Here is a 21,063-nt window from a genome sequence, read left to right as displayed (position 1 = left end):
CTTAAAGAGAATCTTCAAAGTTTCTATTAAGCTCCACAGCTGGTCAGAAAAGAATACCATGATTATATTTGCACAATAAGTATGGTTGGCTAATTTGTGGTTGATATGTTATATAAGCACAGCCAATTGAGTTACTTCATTAAGAAATGTTCAAATAAACCATTGATTAAAATGTGTGTGCAAACTGAGCATATTTTTGTGCCTTTAACATCAGCTTGATGTGCGTTCATCAACAGGTGAACATTTAAAATTACTTGCAAGAACCTGCTGATAATGCTCCCTTCTTTACCTATTGTGCAAAGAATCTTTAATATTTACTCAAGTTAAAGCACAACAATACAACAAATCACAATTCGAATATTGTTTCTAAACTATCAGAGGACCAATTAGCTTTTTCTAGTTTATTTTTCATCCTATTAGAGCCTAGTTTATTGCTTTTGTGAAAGAAACAAAGTAAGAAAAAAACCTTACATTATATTACTTGAATGTCCAGAAGAGAAACGCAGTCTGACAAACTTCTTAAGGACATGTCCATCCTTTTCTGTCCAAGGTTGTTCATCTCCTCTGCTTTCCTCTTTATTTGCTCTTTGTGTCTTCCTGGAATTCTGTCCTAACACAACAACAGAACAGGACATAAAATCATAGTGAATAATCTGAACTCTTTGATCCTCTTTCCATACAAACAGAACCTACTGGTCTCTCCTAACCTTACCTGCAAAAAAAGTCACATGCAGTAAGCACAAAGCTTTGAATTAAAGCCACAAAAGTACTACTAACCTGAAGGCATCTCTTTAAAATTATGCACCTGAGCAAAGAAAAACTTTAGAGAGCTTAAAGAAGAAGGAGAATCACAGCAGGATGCAGCTTCTGAATTCAGGAAATAAGCAACAGTGATCACAAAATGAAAAAAAAACCTTTATCCTTTCAGATATTGCAAAGCACAAAAAAAATGCCTCTAGATAGAGGGAGGGAAGGGAAGGATAACCAATTCTTGTAGCAAGCACACAAATGCAGATGTAAAGTACAGAACAAGGGTATAAATATTTCCGTTCATCTCTGGAAAATCAATCAATTGATCTTCATTTCCACAATATGTCACTGTGTCTCCAAGAAAGTTCCTTTAGACTGCTCTAATTGCATTAGCCTCTCTTCTCTCCATGTCATATTTTAATAATTGTATTTAATTTGTGCCTGACAAACTCACCTAGCAGGTCTTGATCATCAGCAAGTGGTTCTGGCTCATCCTGATAATTTGTTAGATTTGGAAACATTTCCAATAATTATTTATTTGAACAAAAATTATAAATTATGTAAATGGGCATTTTTATTTAGCCTTATTTTTAAGGAACTTGTTTAAAAAGATGCATTTATATGAAAAGCCCAAAATCCCTCCAGTATCATGGGGTCAGATTCTGTGCCTTAATATTTAACAAATATTATTTATCAAGAACAAATTCAGATTTTTTGGATGCAGACAGGGAAGGAAGAACCAGGTGTTCTCAAGTCACATCATCTTTGTGCAAGATCTAACTCATCTCAATCCTTCATGATATTATTTCTACAAATGAGTACTGTATTTGATGAGATGGCATTAAACTAAATAGAAATATAAATGGAATAAAATAATAAAATAATAAAATAAAATTGTTGTAAAAACTATGCCTTAGAAAATTCTGTCTGTTTTAGACCTGTATGTCTAGTCTAATGAAAAGAAGGACTAGGGGAGACATGATAGCAGTGTTCCAATAACTGAGGGGCTGCCAAAAAGAAGAGGGAGTCAAGTTATTCTCCAGAGCACCTGAAGGCAGGACAAGAAGCAATGGGTGGAAACTAATCAAGGAGAGAAGCAACTTAGAACCAAGGAGAAATTCCCTGACAGTTAGAACAATTAATCAGTGGAACAACTTGCCTTCAGAAGTTGTGAATGCTCCAACATTAGAAGTTTTTTAAAAGATGTTGGATAACCATTTATCTGAAGTGGTGTAGGGTTTCCTGCCTAAGCAGGGGGTTGGACTAGAAGACCTCCGAGGTCCCTTCCAACTCTGTTATTCTATTCTATTCTATTCTATTCTATTCTATTCTATTCTATTCTATTCTATTCTATTCTGTGGTGTATGTACTTCTACTGTTTCTGATGACATAGTGAAGTAGCAACTGCAGCTTTTTAAAACCTATTTTTGCATTTCTATTTCTCTAAGAATCCCACTGACTATCGTAAGAATTGTTCCAATGGTTAGCAGAACAAAAACACAGCAAGCACAACTCAACAATTTCTCACAGAGGGCCAGCAGTGCCTGAATGCCAGAATAATTGGGAAGCTCTTCTTTTTATGGCAACTGTCTAAGGTGGGCTTTCAAGTTGTGCTGCTGTTTGAACCACGTTAGCACAAAATAAAAATGAGGAAAATAATCAAGCAAAGCCTCCCTCCTCTTTTTTAAAGTGGGGTTAGAACTTCATCTTAGCTATTTAAATGCTAAATTTTCTTTGCAAGGGTATTTTTATTTCTGATTGAAGGTAAAAGATATATTTTAGTTGGTTACGTTTGTTTCTTAACATTCTATGTAGTTAAAAGCGTATTGTTTTCAGATAATGAGACACAGACTGGCTATTAATCTTGCCCTATAAGATTTGATTATTTTTTTACATTGTTTATTCTTTATGAAGTTTTATTTCATAGGATCCCCCTCTTCTGATATAAATAATACAGAAGCAACATTGCCACCCACCCTCTTTCTCCCATTCCCAACATAAAGAGAACCAGAACATCAGAATTTAACAAAAAATCACTTATTCAGAGCCGGATTTAGTCCAGGCAGGGCCCTAAGCTATGGGAAGAGCTTCTGACAAGTATTAACAGAAGACAAGATTGGCACGAATGTTGCCAAGAAACACAATACACTTTTTCAAAGGAGTTAAAAGCTCCAGAAATGGCGGGTGGTGGTGGAAAAAAAATGAATGCATGAAGAAACAAAGCATACCTTAATGTGTGTCATGTGAGCTATAAGAAAAGTTTAATTTATGAACATTTCATATTTGAAAACTAATGAATTAAAAAATAATTGATAGGTTTTTCCAACTGTGGTCCAGAGCTATAGCCTGCTTAGCTCTGCATTTATTTTTGCGTAACCATATTTAAGCTTCACATATCACAAAGTTTTATCATTTTTTTGCATATTTACCCCCCTTTAAATGGAAAAGTCTCTCATAATATTTTAGATTAGAAGTTAGCTGCTGCATACAGATATAAAATCTAGAAGGCTTGAAACAGAATTAAAGAAGAAAATTCAGATTCCAGTTTGTCACATTACATGATTATCTAGAATGGAATCAACAGGGTTTGAGGGTAGTGGTTTTGGTGTCTCAGATAAAATAAAGCGATTGTTATTTGGGGCTATTTGAAAAGTAAGACCAGTACTGATAGGTTTCAAGTAAAGCTAATGAAACAGCTACCAATCTCTTCCTCTGCTGTCACAATCTGATATACACGATATGTAGAAGAACAATAATATTAAATATAATTAGATTTTAGTCTTACTTTTATTACTGCTATGATTATACATAGAGCATTTGTATCTATGCATTGATGATATTGTTATGTACGTATAAGGTTCTGGGTGTGAGATATGAAAGAGGTGTGCAAGGTTTTTGGTTGGGAAATTCCCAAGTCCTGTATATCTTCCTGAGTTTTACATAGAATTTACCTGAAACCAATGTCAAATCATATCATAGAAAATGAAACATTATGATCACAGATACAATATTTTCTGATGCAAAAACATTGACACCCCTCCCCCAAGGGTCTGAGCCAATATATAATGGTGTACATGAAACTCAGCTGAAACCATTATCCAAACACAGAATACATTCAGTTTCTTAAAATGACACATAAGAATTGTAAATCTCATGCTTTTTCAGTAGATCCTGTGCCAATATAATAACGTTCCATCTGGACTCACTTTTTATACCCTTCTGCTTTTGTAACTAAGAAAGGATCTATGTGAGAAGAGTGTGTATCTTTTCAATTATCATTAAATAGTGAAAGACAAAAAGGTAGAAACTTGATCAAGTTAGAACCAATAAAGGTCTTTTTAATGTACCTTCCTATCTTGTGCTTGTTTTATCAGTTTGTGTTGCAAGAGAGGCAGAGATGTGTCCAGGGAGAACTTTAAGAAGTGTGATGACCTTAATTATTTGATAGAGGTACTACTGGTGAGATTATGCTAATGCATCTACAATGCATAATACATCCCCTAATTTGATACACTCTACTAATTGTACAGGCAAGAATTTAATAGGCACATGATATACTTCTTCATGATCTCAAAGACTTAACTGCAGTGATCCTGCTATGTAAGTTCAATACAGAATACAAGACTGGATATTATGATAAGATTTCATGTGGCACAGAATATAATACCTTGCTAGGGTTTTTAATGATACAGAAATTGGAATAATACTTTGCAGTTATCATAAATTGAACTTTGGTTTCCTTGTTAAATATATGCTACTTCAAAACTAGTCCTGGACAATAATCAGAGTGGTTCCTCGTTGAATTTGATAAGACACTTGTCTCTTAGTAACCACCCATGAAACAAAGCATTTAATTTTTCTCCAGGCATAAACAATTGGATACAGAAATCAGAGAAATGGAAATGCTAGAATAATTTCAATCTGCTTGACAGCAATGAAATTTAGAGAAACACCTTTTTCTTTTTGCTTATTTAAAAAACCTGTGCTTTATTTGAGGCAGATAAAATGTGTGACACTTCACATTAGAGAGCAGGTGCTACATCCCTTGAGATGTCTGGAAGTGCAGTCTTTGTCTGAAAATAGTATTTGTGTTCTTAATGAGTGAGTTTGGTTCTTTAACAAACACTCCATTCTTAGGAGGGTTGGTCCTTGCTGTACTGTACAGTACTCTCCAATCATGAAAATGTGATGATGATAAAAAAAAAAATCTCTATTGCTTTAAATGATCAGATATTTGCAGATTGTTGTTTGCTGTAATGGGCCAATTCCATTGTGTGCCAAGCCTCACGTGAGCAACCTCAATAGTTCCAGTACATGCCAGGTCTCACGTAGGCTGAAAGCAGGTACTAGGAACAAGGCCATTAACACGTCACAAGGGCAGTTAACTGAAATGCAGGCGTTGGTTTGCTAGTTTAAATTGACCATGGCATTGTGATTGGAAGATACTATACATCCACTAACATTCCTACGCATGTAACATAATGATTGGATGGAGCTCACCTCTTTTGTATGTTCTTAATAAAAAGAGTTCCCCTAACTCTGATCGGGCAACTCACCCAAGATAGAACTTGCGTTGGTGTCTTTCTTGATGCATTCGACCACCCAGTGAGAAGCCTTCCATATGCGGAGCAAAGCCGCAGTTGTTGAAATGGTTTGTTAGATTTCAAAATCAGGCAAAAGCTTTTAATATTTGCTGGCATCTGTACTGCAAATTGCTCTTTAAAAGTTATTTCTGAGCGGATTGTTTATGATTGCACTGACATTTCCCCACAGGCAGGGAAACTTATTCACAAGTCAGTACCATCAGAGTGCTTTCATGTAAGGTATTTTAGGCAAACATCTGCTGAAATTAGCACAGCTGCTTAAGAGTATATGCATTTCTCAACTATTTCAAGAGAAATGAATTCTATATTTCTGGGGTGCTGCCCCCTCCCTTAATCATTAAGATAAATCCCAATGTTTCAATTTTTTTTACATATGGCTTTCCCTTTAAAATTTGATGCCTTTTTCAAATTTTTAGTATAGCGTACATACAACCTTATTGTTGTATACCTTACTATACACTTACATAATTAAGAATGTTTCAGTAGCATGAAAAAATGTTGTCAAATTTATTTCAAGCTAAAACTCTCAATAAAGAGTTCACAAAACTAGGACTCATATATTTTAAAGAAAGGAAAGGAAATACATAGTAATGTGTCAGAGGAAGTTTATCAACAGTCAGGGAGAAAACAATAAGTGCTTTTATAAAAGACTGGAAACTTTTTATGGACTTTTTGCTGAAAATGGAAAAAAGTGAAGTAATGATTTCCAGATTTTCAGATGTAAACAAAGGGTTGAACATGGAACAGAAAGAATCCCATAATTTTAAAAAGGGAGAGGGGTGTCTGTAGCTACTGCAAAGAAGATCAGAAGTTGCTTCTTTGTCTTTTTTCTTTTTTTCTTAAATGTATTGCTTTTTTAATTTTTTCTTCCATTTCTTCTTTTTTCTAACTTTTCTATATATATTTACATGTTTATCTTTTCTATATATAAAAATCTTAAATTAAAAGTTTCATACGCACACACAGACATATAGATGAAATGAGTCAAAGCACAGCAACTTGCACTTAGATTAGATTTCTTCTCAAAGCCAGCAGAGTAATCTTTCTTTTCTCTTGCTGTTTGAAGAATAGAATAGAAGAACACCAAACCTTCCTTGAAAAGCTTTTCCCGGGACTGCAATTGCTGGAAAGCTTTGCCTTCGCACTTCTTCAAGGGTGGGAGAGGGAGAGATTAAGTGCAGACATGCTCAGTAGCTGATGTCTCCTCCACAGCAACAGTGTCTACAATATTAAGAGGTTGTCTGCTTCAGAAGCACGGTGAGAAAGCCATCTTTGCTAACGACTGATAGAGAGAACCAAGACTAAACCATTAAGCAACTAATAATGTAAGTAAATCTTGATTAAATCGGGGAAGAAGCTTCAAAGCAGACAGAGGTCTCCAGAGGGCGGGTGTTGTCAAAGTGGCTCTCGGGCGCTATCCAGCACCTATGGTGCTGAAAAACTCAAAACACTCTTTTTATATATGGGCGTGTTCCTCGTTCTAGCAGAGTACTCAAAATCCCCAGTGATTTGGGGTTTCCTCTCAAGACTACTCCATCCTTTAAGGCTTTTTGCTTCGAATGTGGTACAATTTCCTCCTTATTTATAAAAATATACATAATGCCCAGAAAGTCCATGAAGGTAATGAAAAGTTGCTATTTGGGTCCCTATATACGATAGTCAGATTATCCCATTCCTCCATCCCATAAATGGATTTTCAAGTAATGACTAGAAAGGGTTTCTGTGGAACAGATAACCACATGAAAGAAAGTAATAAATAGGTCTCTACCAGAAAGTCCATCAATAAGTGAGCAAGCTCATATTAGATTGCCCCAGGGGCACTCAAAATCTTCTAGAAACATCTAATTTGATATCTTGCAAAATGTTTATATGATAGCTTCATTTTCAGCACTGCATCAGATTAACATCACATGATGTGCAAAACCATTTCTCACTTCCCTCTTGTGAATTTAAAGTAAGTAAATAAATAAATCAGAAGACACTTTATTATGCAAATATCTGGCCCATTGGCTTTGAGGTAATGAACCCATCCCCAGTAAAGAGATCTAGACTTCAGTGGTAAAATACATTCTTTCCATCTATAGCTTTTTTTATCCTTCCCTAGTCTTTTTAATAAAGGACCATAATTGGCATTGCTCTTGGAGAATCATCAGCCCTCAGATCAGAAATTAGATAGAATCTTGTTCTGTTTAAGGTGGACATTTACTTGGTTTATTTTATTATTTGTACAAATAGATATTATATTTATTTTATTCTTCAAAAAATATCACTTACTGTAGCATTTTGTAGTTAGAATATGTAGAAGGGCAGACCTTTATTGAGCTAATTTCATCATTCTTTTGATGTGAGCATTTAATGAAATAACTCCAGGCATCTGGTTTCTCTTTAGGGAGTTGGAAAATTTTTAGATGAATTCAAACTTTTGTATTTACTTTGCCTATTCCTTTTGTATAGACTTATGAGTGTCCATTAAAAAATCAAGTGCAGAATAAGCCACAAATTAATATTCTGGAAATTTATGCCTTGGATTCTGAACCTGTTATAAGTTGTAATATTATGTTTCTAATATTTTACCTAAATAATATGAAAGTGAGCAAATGTGAATCAAAAGGGCTAACTTAGACTGTTCCATGTTTTTGAGTTGCTTAGATGTTAATTAGTTATGCATAGATAGATGGATAGATTGAGTGATAGAAAGATGATTGATAGATAGGATAGGTAGACAGACAGAAACAGATATTTTGAAAGGAGATATATTATTGAACAAGATAGTCATTTTAGTAGTTGTTGAAATGTTTAAAAGATAAAATAGAGCACTTTTTAGCACTTCTACGTACTATACAATAATTATTAAATTTATTTTATGAGATATTTAACAATTGTGTGCAATATTTCTATTTATATCCCATGTTATTATGTCAAGAATAGTCAAAACTGTCAACAAAAGGGAGAGAAGCCCAATATATAATAACTTACAGTTTAAAAATATTAATTGCAACAAATGCAATTTAAAAGTCATGCCTGAAGGTGTTCATATCTATATCTGTATCTATCTATCTATCTATCTATCTATCTATCATCTATCTATCTATCTATCTATCTATCTATCTATCTATCTATCATTTTTTTATTTTAAGACAAACATACACAGACAATACATTAAAAAAAAAAAAAACCATCTTCCATTTTGTACATATAGTGTGTCAGTTGGTTTAGAATCTTTTCTGCGATCTTTCATAATCATTGTTCACAATTTATATCAATCTCACATTGTCAAACTAACATATGCTTATCTATTAATTATTAATTATCCTGCTATTTATTCCATCAGTATTATATTATGCTGTCATCCAATGATTATATATGTCTACATTATATTTTGTATCAGTCAATTAAACTTCTATGACAAAATTATCTATTCTGTTACCTTACCATGTCTTTTTATCCAACCATTGATAAAACAAATCCCATATCATATAAAATTGCTTGTCTTCTTGTTCTCTAATTTCAAATGTCAGTTTACTCATTTCATCACAGTCCATAGTATAATCTATTATCAAGCCTCTTGTGTAGGCCTTCATCATATCCCAGAGATTCTGTAAAGATGTATCCTCTTTTCTATTTTCTTTGAAGAAGAAAACAATTTCTTTCTCTATTTTCTGTTTAAAGTCTTTTTCTTTTAATATCATATTATTTAAAGTCCATCTAGATCTCCTTTTATATCCTTTCCAAATAACTAACACTGGATTATGATCTGCCCAAGTGCTTGTTTCTATTTCAATCTGTTGTACATTAGTCAATAATTCTGCTGACATCCATATCATACCCTGTTTCTCCAACAATATGGCCTCCCCCAATAGGAAGTCCCAGCATGTTTTATAGGCATGAAATGAAATTAAGCCCCTCCCCCCAAATTAAGGCCTATATTAAAACATGTGAAATGGGGAGAATGGGGGGGGGGCTTGCCGTTAGGAAGTACTTTTGTTGCACACTTGGATATGGTGCTGCCTGCGTTAACCCCAATACGAAGTGCCCCACCAATGCCGAGGTCAACATCCAAGCCATTGCCGCCCGCCCGCCCACCCGAAGATGCAAGGGGGAAATTAAGTCACCCCCGAAAAGACGGCCTAGCCATTTTTGGGGGGCTTAAAAAAAAATAAGACCCGGCCTTATTATATGAGAAACACGGTATCTGTTCTAGACCAGGATGTATGCCTGTTTGAATAAAAAGTATATTGCTTACTTTCCGCATTTCTCTCTCCCCATGCATCTTTTAAGTTAAATTCTTCTATTATTCGAAGGAAGGATTTTGGTAGTATCTTTCTAACTTTCTTAATTGTTTTCTGTGTTTTATAATCCAACCGAACATTAATTATTCCATTAAAATCTTCCATCATATAAATATTAACATAGTCCAATTTAATTATTTTCGTATGTAATTTTCTGTAGAATTCTTCTTGTTTATCATTTGGGGCATAAATTGCAATTAGAAGTGTTTTAACGCTGTTATCCGTTATTTCCACCATCAGAATCCTTCCATCATCATCTGTGTAGATTAGTTCTGCCAAATTTGTTTCTTTAATATATAATACCACATCTCTTTTTTTGGTTTGTGCCAGTGATATAAATAATTTCCCTAGTTTTCCTTGTTTTAGTATATATTCATGTTGTTTTTTTTAATATGTACTTCCTCTAAGCAGGTTATATCAAATTTTAATTTTTCTAATTTGTAAAATACTTTCCTTCTTTTAGTAGCCAAATAGAGTTCATTTATGTTAAGCTTTATAAGAGGGTTTTATTGCTCTAGTAGATCTCAATTCTCATTGTTCTCTGATTTCACCGCCTACTGCACCTTCTTTTTCTTTTTCAATTACTGCTATACACTCCTTTTGAAATTCAAGTAGTGACTCTTCCTTTCTTTCTTCTTCCTCTTTTCCTTTAAAGTATTCTAAGTAGAATAGCTCAGCTTTTTCAACTGTGTCAATTCTGTGTCTTTGTTCCTGCCAAGTGAACAAGAGGCCTTCTGGCATCAACCATCTATAGTTTACTCCTCTTTTAAGTAACACTTTAGTCAAGAATAAATATTCTCTTCTCATCTCTCTTACTCTTCTTGGTATCTGTTTCAGCACCACAATTTTTTTCTTTATATTTTAGTGTTTTCTCTCTCACCACCTGGAGTATCTCTTCTCAGTAAATCTAATGGGAACTTCTCTTGGTAGTCTATTCCTTGTTGCATATCTTGTATAGACACAAAACACTTCATCCATCCCTTCCATCATCTTTTCTTTGGTTATTTCCAGTGCTTTTGCCAATATTTCTGCCATTATTTCAGCCAGGTTTTCACCTTTTCCCTGAAGATGTTCTTGAAGTTGCAAGATACAATAACATGGACAACTGAGAATAAAAAGGGAAATGTCTTACACACTTGTCTGATTATTTGGCCTATGAAATTGCAGGCATCATTAAGATAACTTTTCATGCTAATCTTATAGTCTGGACAGTTTCATACAAATTAGGTGGTCTCTCAGGTAGACAGGTCTTTAGATTAATCTTTTATTGTGTTTGGAAAATAACTGGCAAATCAATTACTTGGCAGGGAATTGATAGCATATACAAGGAAACTTCAGATTTGGGCATATATTTCACATTGTTAATTGCTTTTGTTCATATGTTTGCACAAGCTTGTTTCCAGCACTCAGGAGCTAAAAGTAGCAGCAGATAGTAAATATTTATATTACAATCTGAAGAGCCAATTGTTCTAGCCCTACTGAATCTATGCCAGTAAAAAAAGGCATGTTCAATGATTGTTTCACGTTAATGCAAAGCATGCAGAGTCCTGCCGTGTAATTCCCTTCTTTGTAAATACAGTATGCATTTGATTGCTTAGCATATTTCATAGAGTGTCTTTAGTAGCTTCAGAATACACGTGTGTTCATTGTTATGTGTGTTCATTATTATTGTGTTCAAGTAGCCAAGACAAGCATTTCATTCCATGTGACTGGAAGACTCATTCTATTCATCTAGGAAACCAAACATAAATAACAGTTAGAATATTTCTTCCCTTATAGTATCTTTCTGAATAACTAGAGGCTTGGAAGTCTATTTATATTTGTTTCATCTTTGAATCTTGAGCAAAGTGTTTTAACTGTACATCTGTCTTTTCCAGATTCTGCTGGGTTTAATGTAATCTCCTGTACCTTTCCAGCAGTTTTGAACTTGTTCTGCAGTTCCTGCTATTGATGTTGTTGCCTAGCTTTGTGTATGTAAGACGACAGGATGACATCAAATACTTTTGTTTGTGAGAGTGTTCTGTAGTGATTAAGGCACCCATTTCCTGCTGTAGAATTACATAAACTGCTAATATTGCAGCTAGATTTAACTTGTTTGTCTGTATTCCAGCATGGCCGTATTAATTCAACACAAAAATATGCTACTGATCCTGTAGCTTCAAATGTCTGTACCCAATGCCAGATTTATGAAACAGTCTATATTGCTAATGGAACCCTTCCTAAGTAAACATCCTAATAATTTCTTGCATTAATTGTTGTTACTACCACTAGTACTAAAATACTACTCCTTTAATATGTTTTATTTTAAATCAGTGGTTCTCAACAGCACTCACTATTCTACTCCAGCTAGTTTATTACTCTACTGTAGATGATCTTCATATGAAAAACCAAAATGACACTTCAGGAAATCATGATTGATTATGTGCCATCAAATCATTGTTGACATAGATAGATGTTCTCCTTGACAATCTCCATAACCTGGTCTTTCAGATCTACCAATAGTGCACTCGTTGCCTGGTTGCTGGTCATCCTCTTTGTTTCTCGTTTTCCTTTTCCCACCATTAGATCCTTCTCTAGAAAGCTAAGTTTTCACATACTATATGTCCAAAGTAGAAAAAATTGAGTCTGTTCTGTTCATTGTGAATTCTGTTCATTCTGAAACATTAGTCTCCAATTGCTTACTCCAATTGCTTATTCAGTCCTCAGTTAGTGGCCACTTTTGGAACCATCACCTCAGTCATTAAATGAAGCAGTTGCTAAGTGAAACTGTGACTGTGTTTTTGATCTTACTTCAGCTTTCTTTTCCTTTACAGAGGGTCATAAATGTGTATGTTGGTCATAGTTGCTTTATCATCACTGTCATCACTGTATGAAGCAATTCACTAAACAAAGACTATATTTTTGTGCTGAACACTATTTTATTAATATAGTGGATCTTTAATATGAATAACAATGCGACATAACAGCATTTCTATTTATTAGAATTATTTATTTCTTCTATTTATTATTCCAGCTAGATAAACTTTCCTCTGTGATATTCCAACTCCCCTACTCAGCTCAGCTGATGTCTATCTGTCTATGTATCAATCTAATCCTCTACTCCAATCATCAACCCCAATCATCAACTTGTATTATATTCACACCTATTAATCATAGTTTTCCATGGGTTGGATATGCTACACAGCAAAATCTTCAGCATCAAATTACTGGTTCATTGTAAACCATACTTTTTTAAGTAAAGAAAAAAGTAAACAGAACATTTAGGACTTTTGTAAGTCAAAACCATCTGGAAATGTTAGCACTGAAAACTGCATAGGAAATGTCTCTGCCATGTAGGTGACTAAGATAGCTAAACTAGAACACAATGCACTGTGTCACATAATTCCTGTCTTACTTTGTGGCTTTGTGGGTTATAATCATACACAAAATGTGTGCTATGACTGCATTCCAAGCAATGAATTGCTAGTTGAATACAAACTTTCATTACTGATATTCTACTTTTCTGTTATGTGAAGGACTTATGTTCTTTTATACTATTACTCTTGGATGACAATGACATCTGATTTGGTGGTGTGGGCTGCAAAAGTTTTCAACTTCTGCAATTGGCCTGATCATGGCAGCATCAAAGCCATTCTCTAAAATACTTTTAATAATAAATAATGAACTATTGTAATAAATAATGAATTATTGATATGTATTGTTTATGTTTATTAACCAATTTGCAAGAGATGATGAACCTAGACTACTGGAATTTTACTTTATTATTTACATAGACATTGAAGGAGAATAGTTGGCAAGTTTCTAGTCTCCAAGTGTTTCTGAATTGTACTTCCCAGCAACATCAGTCTGCATGGTCAGTAATAAGAAATGCTGGGAGCAGAGATGTCTGCATGGTATTAATCAAAAAAGTCAAATGTCTTTGCTTGGTTTTTATGTTCAATGAATGCATGTTGTAAATGTAAATGTGCAGAACTTTGATCAGACCTTCATGGCTACCAATCTTGACATTTTTGTCCATATCCTGCAGACATCTCTGCATGAAAGCAAACACATGAAGGGCCGTGGGAATCTGTCATTCATTTTACAGTTATACATTCTTTTATTTTTTTAAAAATGCCAATACCAGCCACTCCTTTCCCTTATCATTCCCAGTGGTGTAGATTTAAGAACTATAAATGCAGTCATGAGAAAAATGATACATTTATCTCATAAACTGAAAATTGGAGGAAAACAATACATGAAAAATGCTTGAAGCAAGCAATACATTCATTTTTAAAAGAATCAGTTGGCTGAAATATAAATGTATTTTTCAACCTGAGAAAAGAGATGCACAAATGGAATCTAAGCTAGTGGAATGTAGATTTGCAAGCATCCTTCCTTAGCATTGTCTATTAAAATTATGTATGTAATTAATTTGATGAAGTACAATTATTACAATGATTTGATTTGATTTGCATTTCCCTTTGTTTTTCTTAAGATCATTGGCCATCCAAGCATTAATTGTGTGATTTTTTTAAATAAGTCCTTTGGAGTTTATCATAAGTTGACACTTTTTCCCTGCCATGCAAAATGTGTGGCTGACAAGTCTTTGGTGTAAATATATTTGCTGCTTATATTCACACTTTGCTTTACAGGACAGTATTTTTAAATGATAGTGTTACAGATTTCATTATACAAATTCTGCAGACAATTTTATGCTTTTCCACCGAACAATTCAAACTTGATCATTATGAGGTTTTTTAACAGGGGAAGACAATAGACATAAGCTTTAGAGAAGAGTGTGACATTACTAAACAAAATGGGTTTCAAAACTGGAAACCATTAAAGAAGCTAGAACAAAAAATAAAGACATATCTTTTAAAGTAATATTGGCTGATTTCTATTTTAGGTCAGCTCCAATTCCTTTCCAAGGTTCTGCTTCCAGTCCAGAAATTTCCTCTCAGAGCAACATGACCAGCAATCGGAGACTGCAGCAGACACAGGCTCAAGTGAATGAGGTGAGTTCACCCAAAACATATTTGTAGATGTTATGATTTTTAAATTTCCAACATGGATAAAACATGGAAGTGTATCAGGCCACAGGTTATAGAAACATAGAAACATGGTTATGTTTATGGTTTAATGGTCAAATAATTGTTAAGCATTCTGGCATTCTAGAACTTAAAGATAACTGCAGCAAAATACTTAATATGTATGTAAAGCTAATAATCTAGAAAAAAGAACACCAATTCATTAATGATCAAGGAGTTCAACATGGTAAATACTAGCTGTGCAATTAAAAGAGAATTTAAGACTCAAGGTGCAGATAAATCTATTGGTTTCCTTAGATGAAAATTCTCTATGGTACAGAAGAATGCTCTAAACAGCTCTAAACATTGGCACAATCAACAAGTGGGAACACAGAAATATCATGCCACTGTTTATCACATGCTCCATGATCAATCAGAAACACAAAGAAACTTTTTCTGTAGTGGGTTTTCTGAAAAATACTTAAGTGGTTTTGGAGAATACAGTGTCCTTGAAACAAATATTTGGAGATTGAAAAAGTACAAAATAATTGTGTATTACTTGGATGAATCACTGGCTAAGTTAGTGCGTTATGTAAGGCAATTTTTCCCTCAAGTCTGAGGTAACACATTGTGATAACCCAAGCCATTGCAGCTAAGAAATCATGGTTTATTGTTTACTATATTGTCAGCTCAATTAAATTGCAGTAGTTCACTAATCATAGTTAACTAATCATGGTTTAGCATAATGCATGAATCCAGAAATAAATGGGAGTCATGGGAGTCTCAGTGCAATGCTACTAAACCAATCCCGTAGATGGCACTACACACTTACATACAGAATCTAGTGCTGCATGTATTCAAATACATTGTATAGAGATGTTACATTAATTGTCTGTAAGAGCCTTTGGCAAAAACAGTCTATATTAATAAGGCACTGTTAGCACATTAAGAAATGATACAATTAATATAGTCAAACATTATTTGGTGTGTGATTTGAAAATCTACAAGAATCTTCAATTGTCCAGAATTTAGGACACCCATGCAAAATTGTTTACAAAATGCACTTCCAACTGGTTTTACAAAGAAAGGGACACTGGAAAAACAATGCTAAACAGACATAGCAAGTGAAGTGGCTATGGATAGATTTTAAAAATGAAAAACTTGGATCTGTTTAGTCTATTTAGGAGCAAATATTTTTAGATTCCTGCAAATATAATCCTTATAGTAACATCAGCTCAGATCGAGAAGCCTGGTGTTTTTCACAAGGCAATGTTTCTATGAATTATTTTAAATAAAGTTTATTTTTAAACACAAACAAAGTGGCCTCATTACTTTATAAGACCCAATTTCATTTACTAACCCATCTTACTACAAAAAGTAACTGTTTGATCTTAATCTTTTCTTTTTCCATAAAGAAAATTTTATTTATTTAATATAAAAAGTGCTTTAAATAATGTGACCATTTTCTCGATTCAGTAGTCTAATTCTTACCTTCTTGCTCATAATAAATTAACAGAAGGACAATGTGAAGATGTCTTCCTACCCAGTCTCTGAAGTTCCTGCTCCTTGAGCTCCTGGTTCCCAAAATTGTTCTAATGACATACTGACTATGATTAATTCTTAGCCTTTTGGACCCTGCACAAATTAGACAATGCCAACAAACACATCCTCACCTTTTTTGCATACATTTAATGTCTACATCTAGAAGGTATGTTAGAAAAGATATTGGTAGATTTTGTTCAGTATAAACCTATGACAACCTTTGAAATTTCAAATAAAGTTGCCTTGTATACTTTTTTTCAGTAAGCCGGTTGTGCTTTATCTTAGAATTATCTTTCCTTCATCAGATGTTGAAAAAGTGATTCTACTTCAATACTTTATAAGTAGATTTCCTAAACACTGTGCCATTTTCAGGTGGTGGACATCATGAGGGTCAACGTGGACAAAGTACTAGAAAGAGATCAGAAGCTTTCAGAACTTGATAACCGAGCAGATGCTTTGCAAGCAGGGGCCTCACAATTTGAAACCAGTGCAGCTAAGCTGAAGAGGAAATACTGGTGGAAAAACTGTAAGGTATACTTGTCTACCATATGATACAATGTGACCTTAGTCCAAGAGAAATAAGGACAAACATCAGCCTAAATTCACTGTGTTAGTCAATTAAAATGAAAATGTATATACTCCTGATCAAGAATTTTAGAGTTTGGTAAAAATGTAGGAGTTGAGGTTACAATATTATATATTTATTACATATTATATATTTATTTATAAATTTATTATATAATATATAATAAAGAACATTTTATTGAAAATATTGTAGTTACACTTTATGCATAAAATAGATTGTTTATTTCTTACAAAATAACTGATGGCAGATATAGGAAAAGTTAGCAAAGAAATTCTGCATTTTTACCTCCTTTCCTTGTTTAGCAAAATTTACTTTACATATCTGCATGTAATATACCTCCTATTGATTAGATGGATATTCTAATCACTTCCAGTTACTGATTCTTTTTTCACTATATTTTTCTCTCTTCAGTACTAAAATATACATCAGGCTATGTCTAATCTCTAAATAGACTACTGTAGATAGTTTAGGCTTATCTAGCGGGGGGGGTGTGGGTTGTGGTGGGGGGTGCCCTCCTGTGTTTTTTCCTCTTTTTTGGGGGGGGGGGGGGGGGGGGGGGGGGGGGGGGGGGGGGGGGTTTTTTTGTTGGGGGGGGGTTTTTTTGTGGGGGGGTGGGGTGTTGTTTGTTTGCCCCCCCCCGGGGGGTTTGTTTTCCCCTTTGGTCCCCTCTGGGGGGGGTGGGGGGGGGGGGGGTGTTCCCCTAAGGGGGGCCGACCTATTTTTTGGCTTTCTAAAAAATAAAACCACCCTTTTTTTTTTTGAACACATCATAATGTTATATTCTGCACAAACATTATGTTTCTTTTTGTTTCATACAAGGACTTGCTTCCAGGTTGTACAAAAATAATTTTCTAACGTTATTGTTTTTCCTCTATACACATTCTTTCTACTATGAAAACCCACCTGAGAACAACAGCACCTAGAGCTGTGAGAACAGTGCTGCAATGCTTCAATTCCAGTAAATACAGCAAAGTGGTACCATGATGCAGTAAATAAGGTGTTCCACTTCCCATTGAATTGAAGGGCAACATCATTTTCTTTTTCAGAGCTATACAAAGGAACTTTAGAACTCCTTTGTATTGTACGCTACAGCTGCAGCAGATCTGGCTTCTGTTATCCAACCATCCTATCTCATTCATTGAAGTTTGAGGGGCATCATTTTTTCATTGTTAATTCAGACTTATTTTCCTACCATTTTTCTTTTCTTGCTATGTCAACAATGGGTCCTGTATTTTTCCACAGCTGTCTGCCTTCAATGAATTTTTGAATTACCTCTCCAAAGTAATTCAGAAACACTTTAATATAATTTGACACCTTGAATTCATCTGAAGGTTCAGCTTGAAAATTCACCCCAAGGAGCTTATTTAATCAATCTTTTTTAAAGATTAAATTGCACCTTCTAAATATTGTAGTCATAATATAAAGGGCACACCTGTAGTGTTTCCATTCAAATAAAAGCTAAGTTACCTTTTAATACCAAGTTTGAGGTTAATTATTTTGTTTTTTGTTTTTCACTTTCTAGATGATCATTATCCTGGGTGTATTATGTGCAATCATTCTTATCATAATTATAAGTGAGTAACACAAATGTTCATTTTGAGTAACACAAATGTTCATTTTGAGTAACACAAATGTTCATTTTGAATGACTTCATTTCATGTTCATTTTGATTGACCATTATAATGATCAGTCAACACTTCTGAATAAATGACTGATCAGAGCATTTACAAATTTTCTAGGCATTGTCTCCTTCCCCACTTCTATAAAGCGATATTACAAAAGATTGTTATCTGACAAGCAAAATCAATAGGGAAGCCAGATTTACTTAACAACAGTGTTGCTAACTTAACAATTGCAATGATCACTATGGCAATTGTTAAGTTAGTAACACTGTTTGATCAACTATGGCAATTAACTATGGCAAGATGATTGAAAAATGGAAAAACTCACTTAACTGTCTCGCTTAGCAACCAAAAATTTGGATTCAGTTATAGTTTTAATTTGAACACTACCTGTACTGATCTGCTATGCTGAGCACTCTTTATACTTATTATTTTAATTAGAAGGAAATGGCAATGGTTGTATCAATATGACTTTTTTCCCTTATGATCAGCATTTCAGCAGAGTGGATTAATTAACCTGATTTCCTCTGAACATCTTTTTTAATGACCGGTTTTCTTTTCCTTTTGCATTGTGAAAATCAAATCATTTAATGTGAAAACATGGCAGCTTTGAAGCAAATTACTCCCATTTCTCATTTGGTTGAATATTGGTAATACGGAACAGGTGGAGAGACTGAACTACCTGCACATTAGCTTTAGAGGAGGAAAACAAGGGGGAAAAATCTGCCTTTGCCTCCCAGCATCCATCCGGTATTCATCTGGCTAGCATCCTTGTAGCAAGCAACAGCCTTGTCAGCTTCAGCACGTAATCGCAGCCCCAGCAAGTGGCTCGGCAGGGCTCCATTCCGTTGCGCCCACCACCAGTCAACTGAGCTGAGCTGAGCTGCTGCCACCACCGGGGAATGCTTGAGCCTTCGCTGCTGAGCAGCTGATTGGTGGTTGGATCAGGCTTCTGGAATACTGCTGATCAGCTGTTCTAGGCGGCAGAATTGCCACTTATTGCTACCCATCACCACCACTACTGATCGCTGTTGCCGATTGGCAGCGATTGGTGACAGTGGAAAACAGCAGCAGCAAACAGAAACAATTAGTGATGGCGAGCGGCAGTGATCTCGGCTGCCTAGAACAGCTGATTTGCGGTATTCCGGGAGGCCGATCCAAACACTGATCAGCTGCTCGCAGCAAAGGCTCCAGAGTTCCCCGGTGGCAGCGAACAGCAGTTACAGGCAACAGCAGCAAACAGTGCTTCACCAACCCCCCCGCCCCGCCCCGCCGCAATATTCACTCTATAAGAAGCACAGACATTTCCATTTGGGGGGGGGGAGTACGTCTTATAGTACGAAAAATACGGTAATTTCTTGTTTTAAAAAGAGCCTAAATTGTTAGCTCTCTCCAATTCAAAGCACATCAATTAGTGAAATCCAAACAAGTCTCAGAAAGAAAGAAGAAAAAAGCTTACATTGATTCTCTGAAGTTTATTCATTTGTTTAGTTTTTAAAGTAGTGACTGGAATATAAATCTCCAGGATTTACTGTAGAAATAGAATTTGCTAAGTCTATAGATGAAAATAAGGCACCATTTTGGTGGCATGAATCATGAAGCAGAGGTGAGTCATGGTCTCAATTTTAGTAAAATTTTTGTGATTTTATTGAATGAGATAGTTCCCAATTTAAGACATTTGTTTTAAATCTGGAGAATGGAAATGACTATTTTATTTCTATGTGTTATCCATTATTGCTAAAAATATGTTGCTGTGCATCTGTCTGCTCAGCAGACAAATCTCATTTCTCAAACTAGGAGAACATACAGATTAACAATATTTTCATTCTTTTCCCCCCCAGTTTATTTCTGCACCTGAAATACTAAGTTCAAATGGCTTGATGTGGCTACGTTCAACTTTACTGTTAATTCCACAAATGAAATTGAAATTTAATGTTTACGTCTTGGGGCTGGTTGCTTGCAACAATGTATAAGGTTTGTTTAGGGTTCAGTTTTCAGGGATTTGTTTTGATTTTGTTGGGGATGTGTGCTGTTTCTAGAAAAATAGCGTGCCAGTTAAACTACTGCCAAATTAGTTTCATACATTAATTTCTTGCTGTGTCTTAAATTATGAGAATGCTGTTCTTTAAAAATGCTTTAAAAATGCTCATTCTTGAAAGCTATTTCATGTGAATGACAAAGAATCATCAGATAAAAATAAAAGGGATGATGCAAATGGGCTTTGATTGAAAGGATATTAAATAATGGCAAGTTGTTTTTAAAATTAGGCACCTTTTATACCATAAAAACCACCTCAGATTCATAAGAACTGATCTTTATAACAGCAGTTTAAAACAGATTCATAGCAATATCTAGAGCTATGATAATCCTATGATATGACTCAAGCATAATTAAGAGGACAAAGCTTGTACCCTTCCCATTCCTCAAGTTGAATACAAATAATACCTTAAAAACTTACAAGAGATTTTTAAGGCAAGGGTTCGCAATGTCTTGCAATATTCCAAGATATGGGTAGCTTGGGCAACAAAATTAAATCCAGTGAAATCTGGGGCAAACATCATTGTTAACTTTTGAAGCAGTTTGTGAGTTCGTGACTGGATTCCTAAGGTCACTCAACAGTATTTATATGCAAGCAAATACTTGATTTATCCTTGTCCACAG

The 21,063-nt window shown here is 34.7% G+C and overlaps 1 protein-coding gene across 1 annotated transcript; it reads left to right on the top strand.

Moving 5' to 3' along the window:
• The first annotated feature begins 6,581 nt into the window (after positions 1–6,581).
• On the top strand, positions 6,582–21,063 carry LOC113412934 (vesicle-associated membrane protein 1-like). Its single transcript, XM_087962554.1, has 5 exons — positions 6,582–6,679; positions 14,532–14,640; positions 16,567–16,725; positions 18,303–18,354; positions 20,244–21,063. Coding segments are annotated over exons 1-5 (339 nt in total). The 5' UTR covers positions 6,582–6,677; the 3' UTR covers positions 20,261–21,063.

The sequence above is a fragment of the Notechis scutatus genome, chromosome 4 (assembly GCF_049901735.1).
Source record: "Notechis scutatus isolate UNSWTSFEM ecotype Mainland chromosome 4, rNotScu1.2, whole genome shotgun sequence".
Taxonomy (NCBI): Eukaryota; Metazoa; Chordata; class Lepidosauria; order Squamata; family Elapidae; genus Notechis; species Notechis scutatus.
The sequence above is the reverse complement of the archived record's forward strand: the minus strand, read 5'-3'. Positions and strand labels throughout refer to the sequence as shown.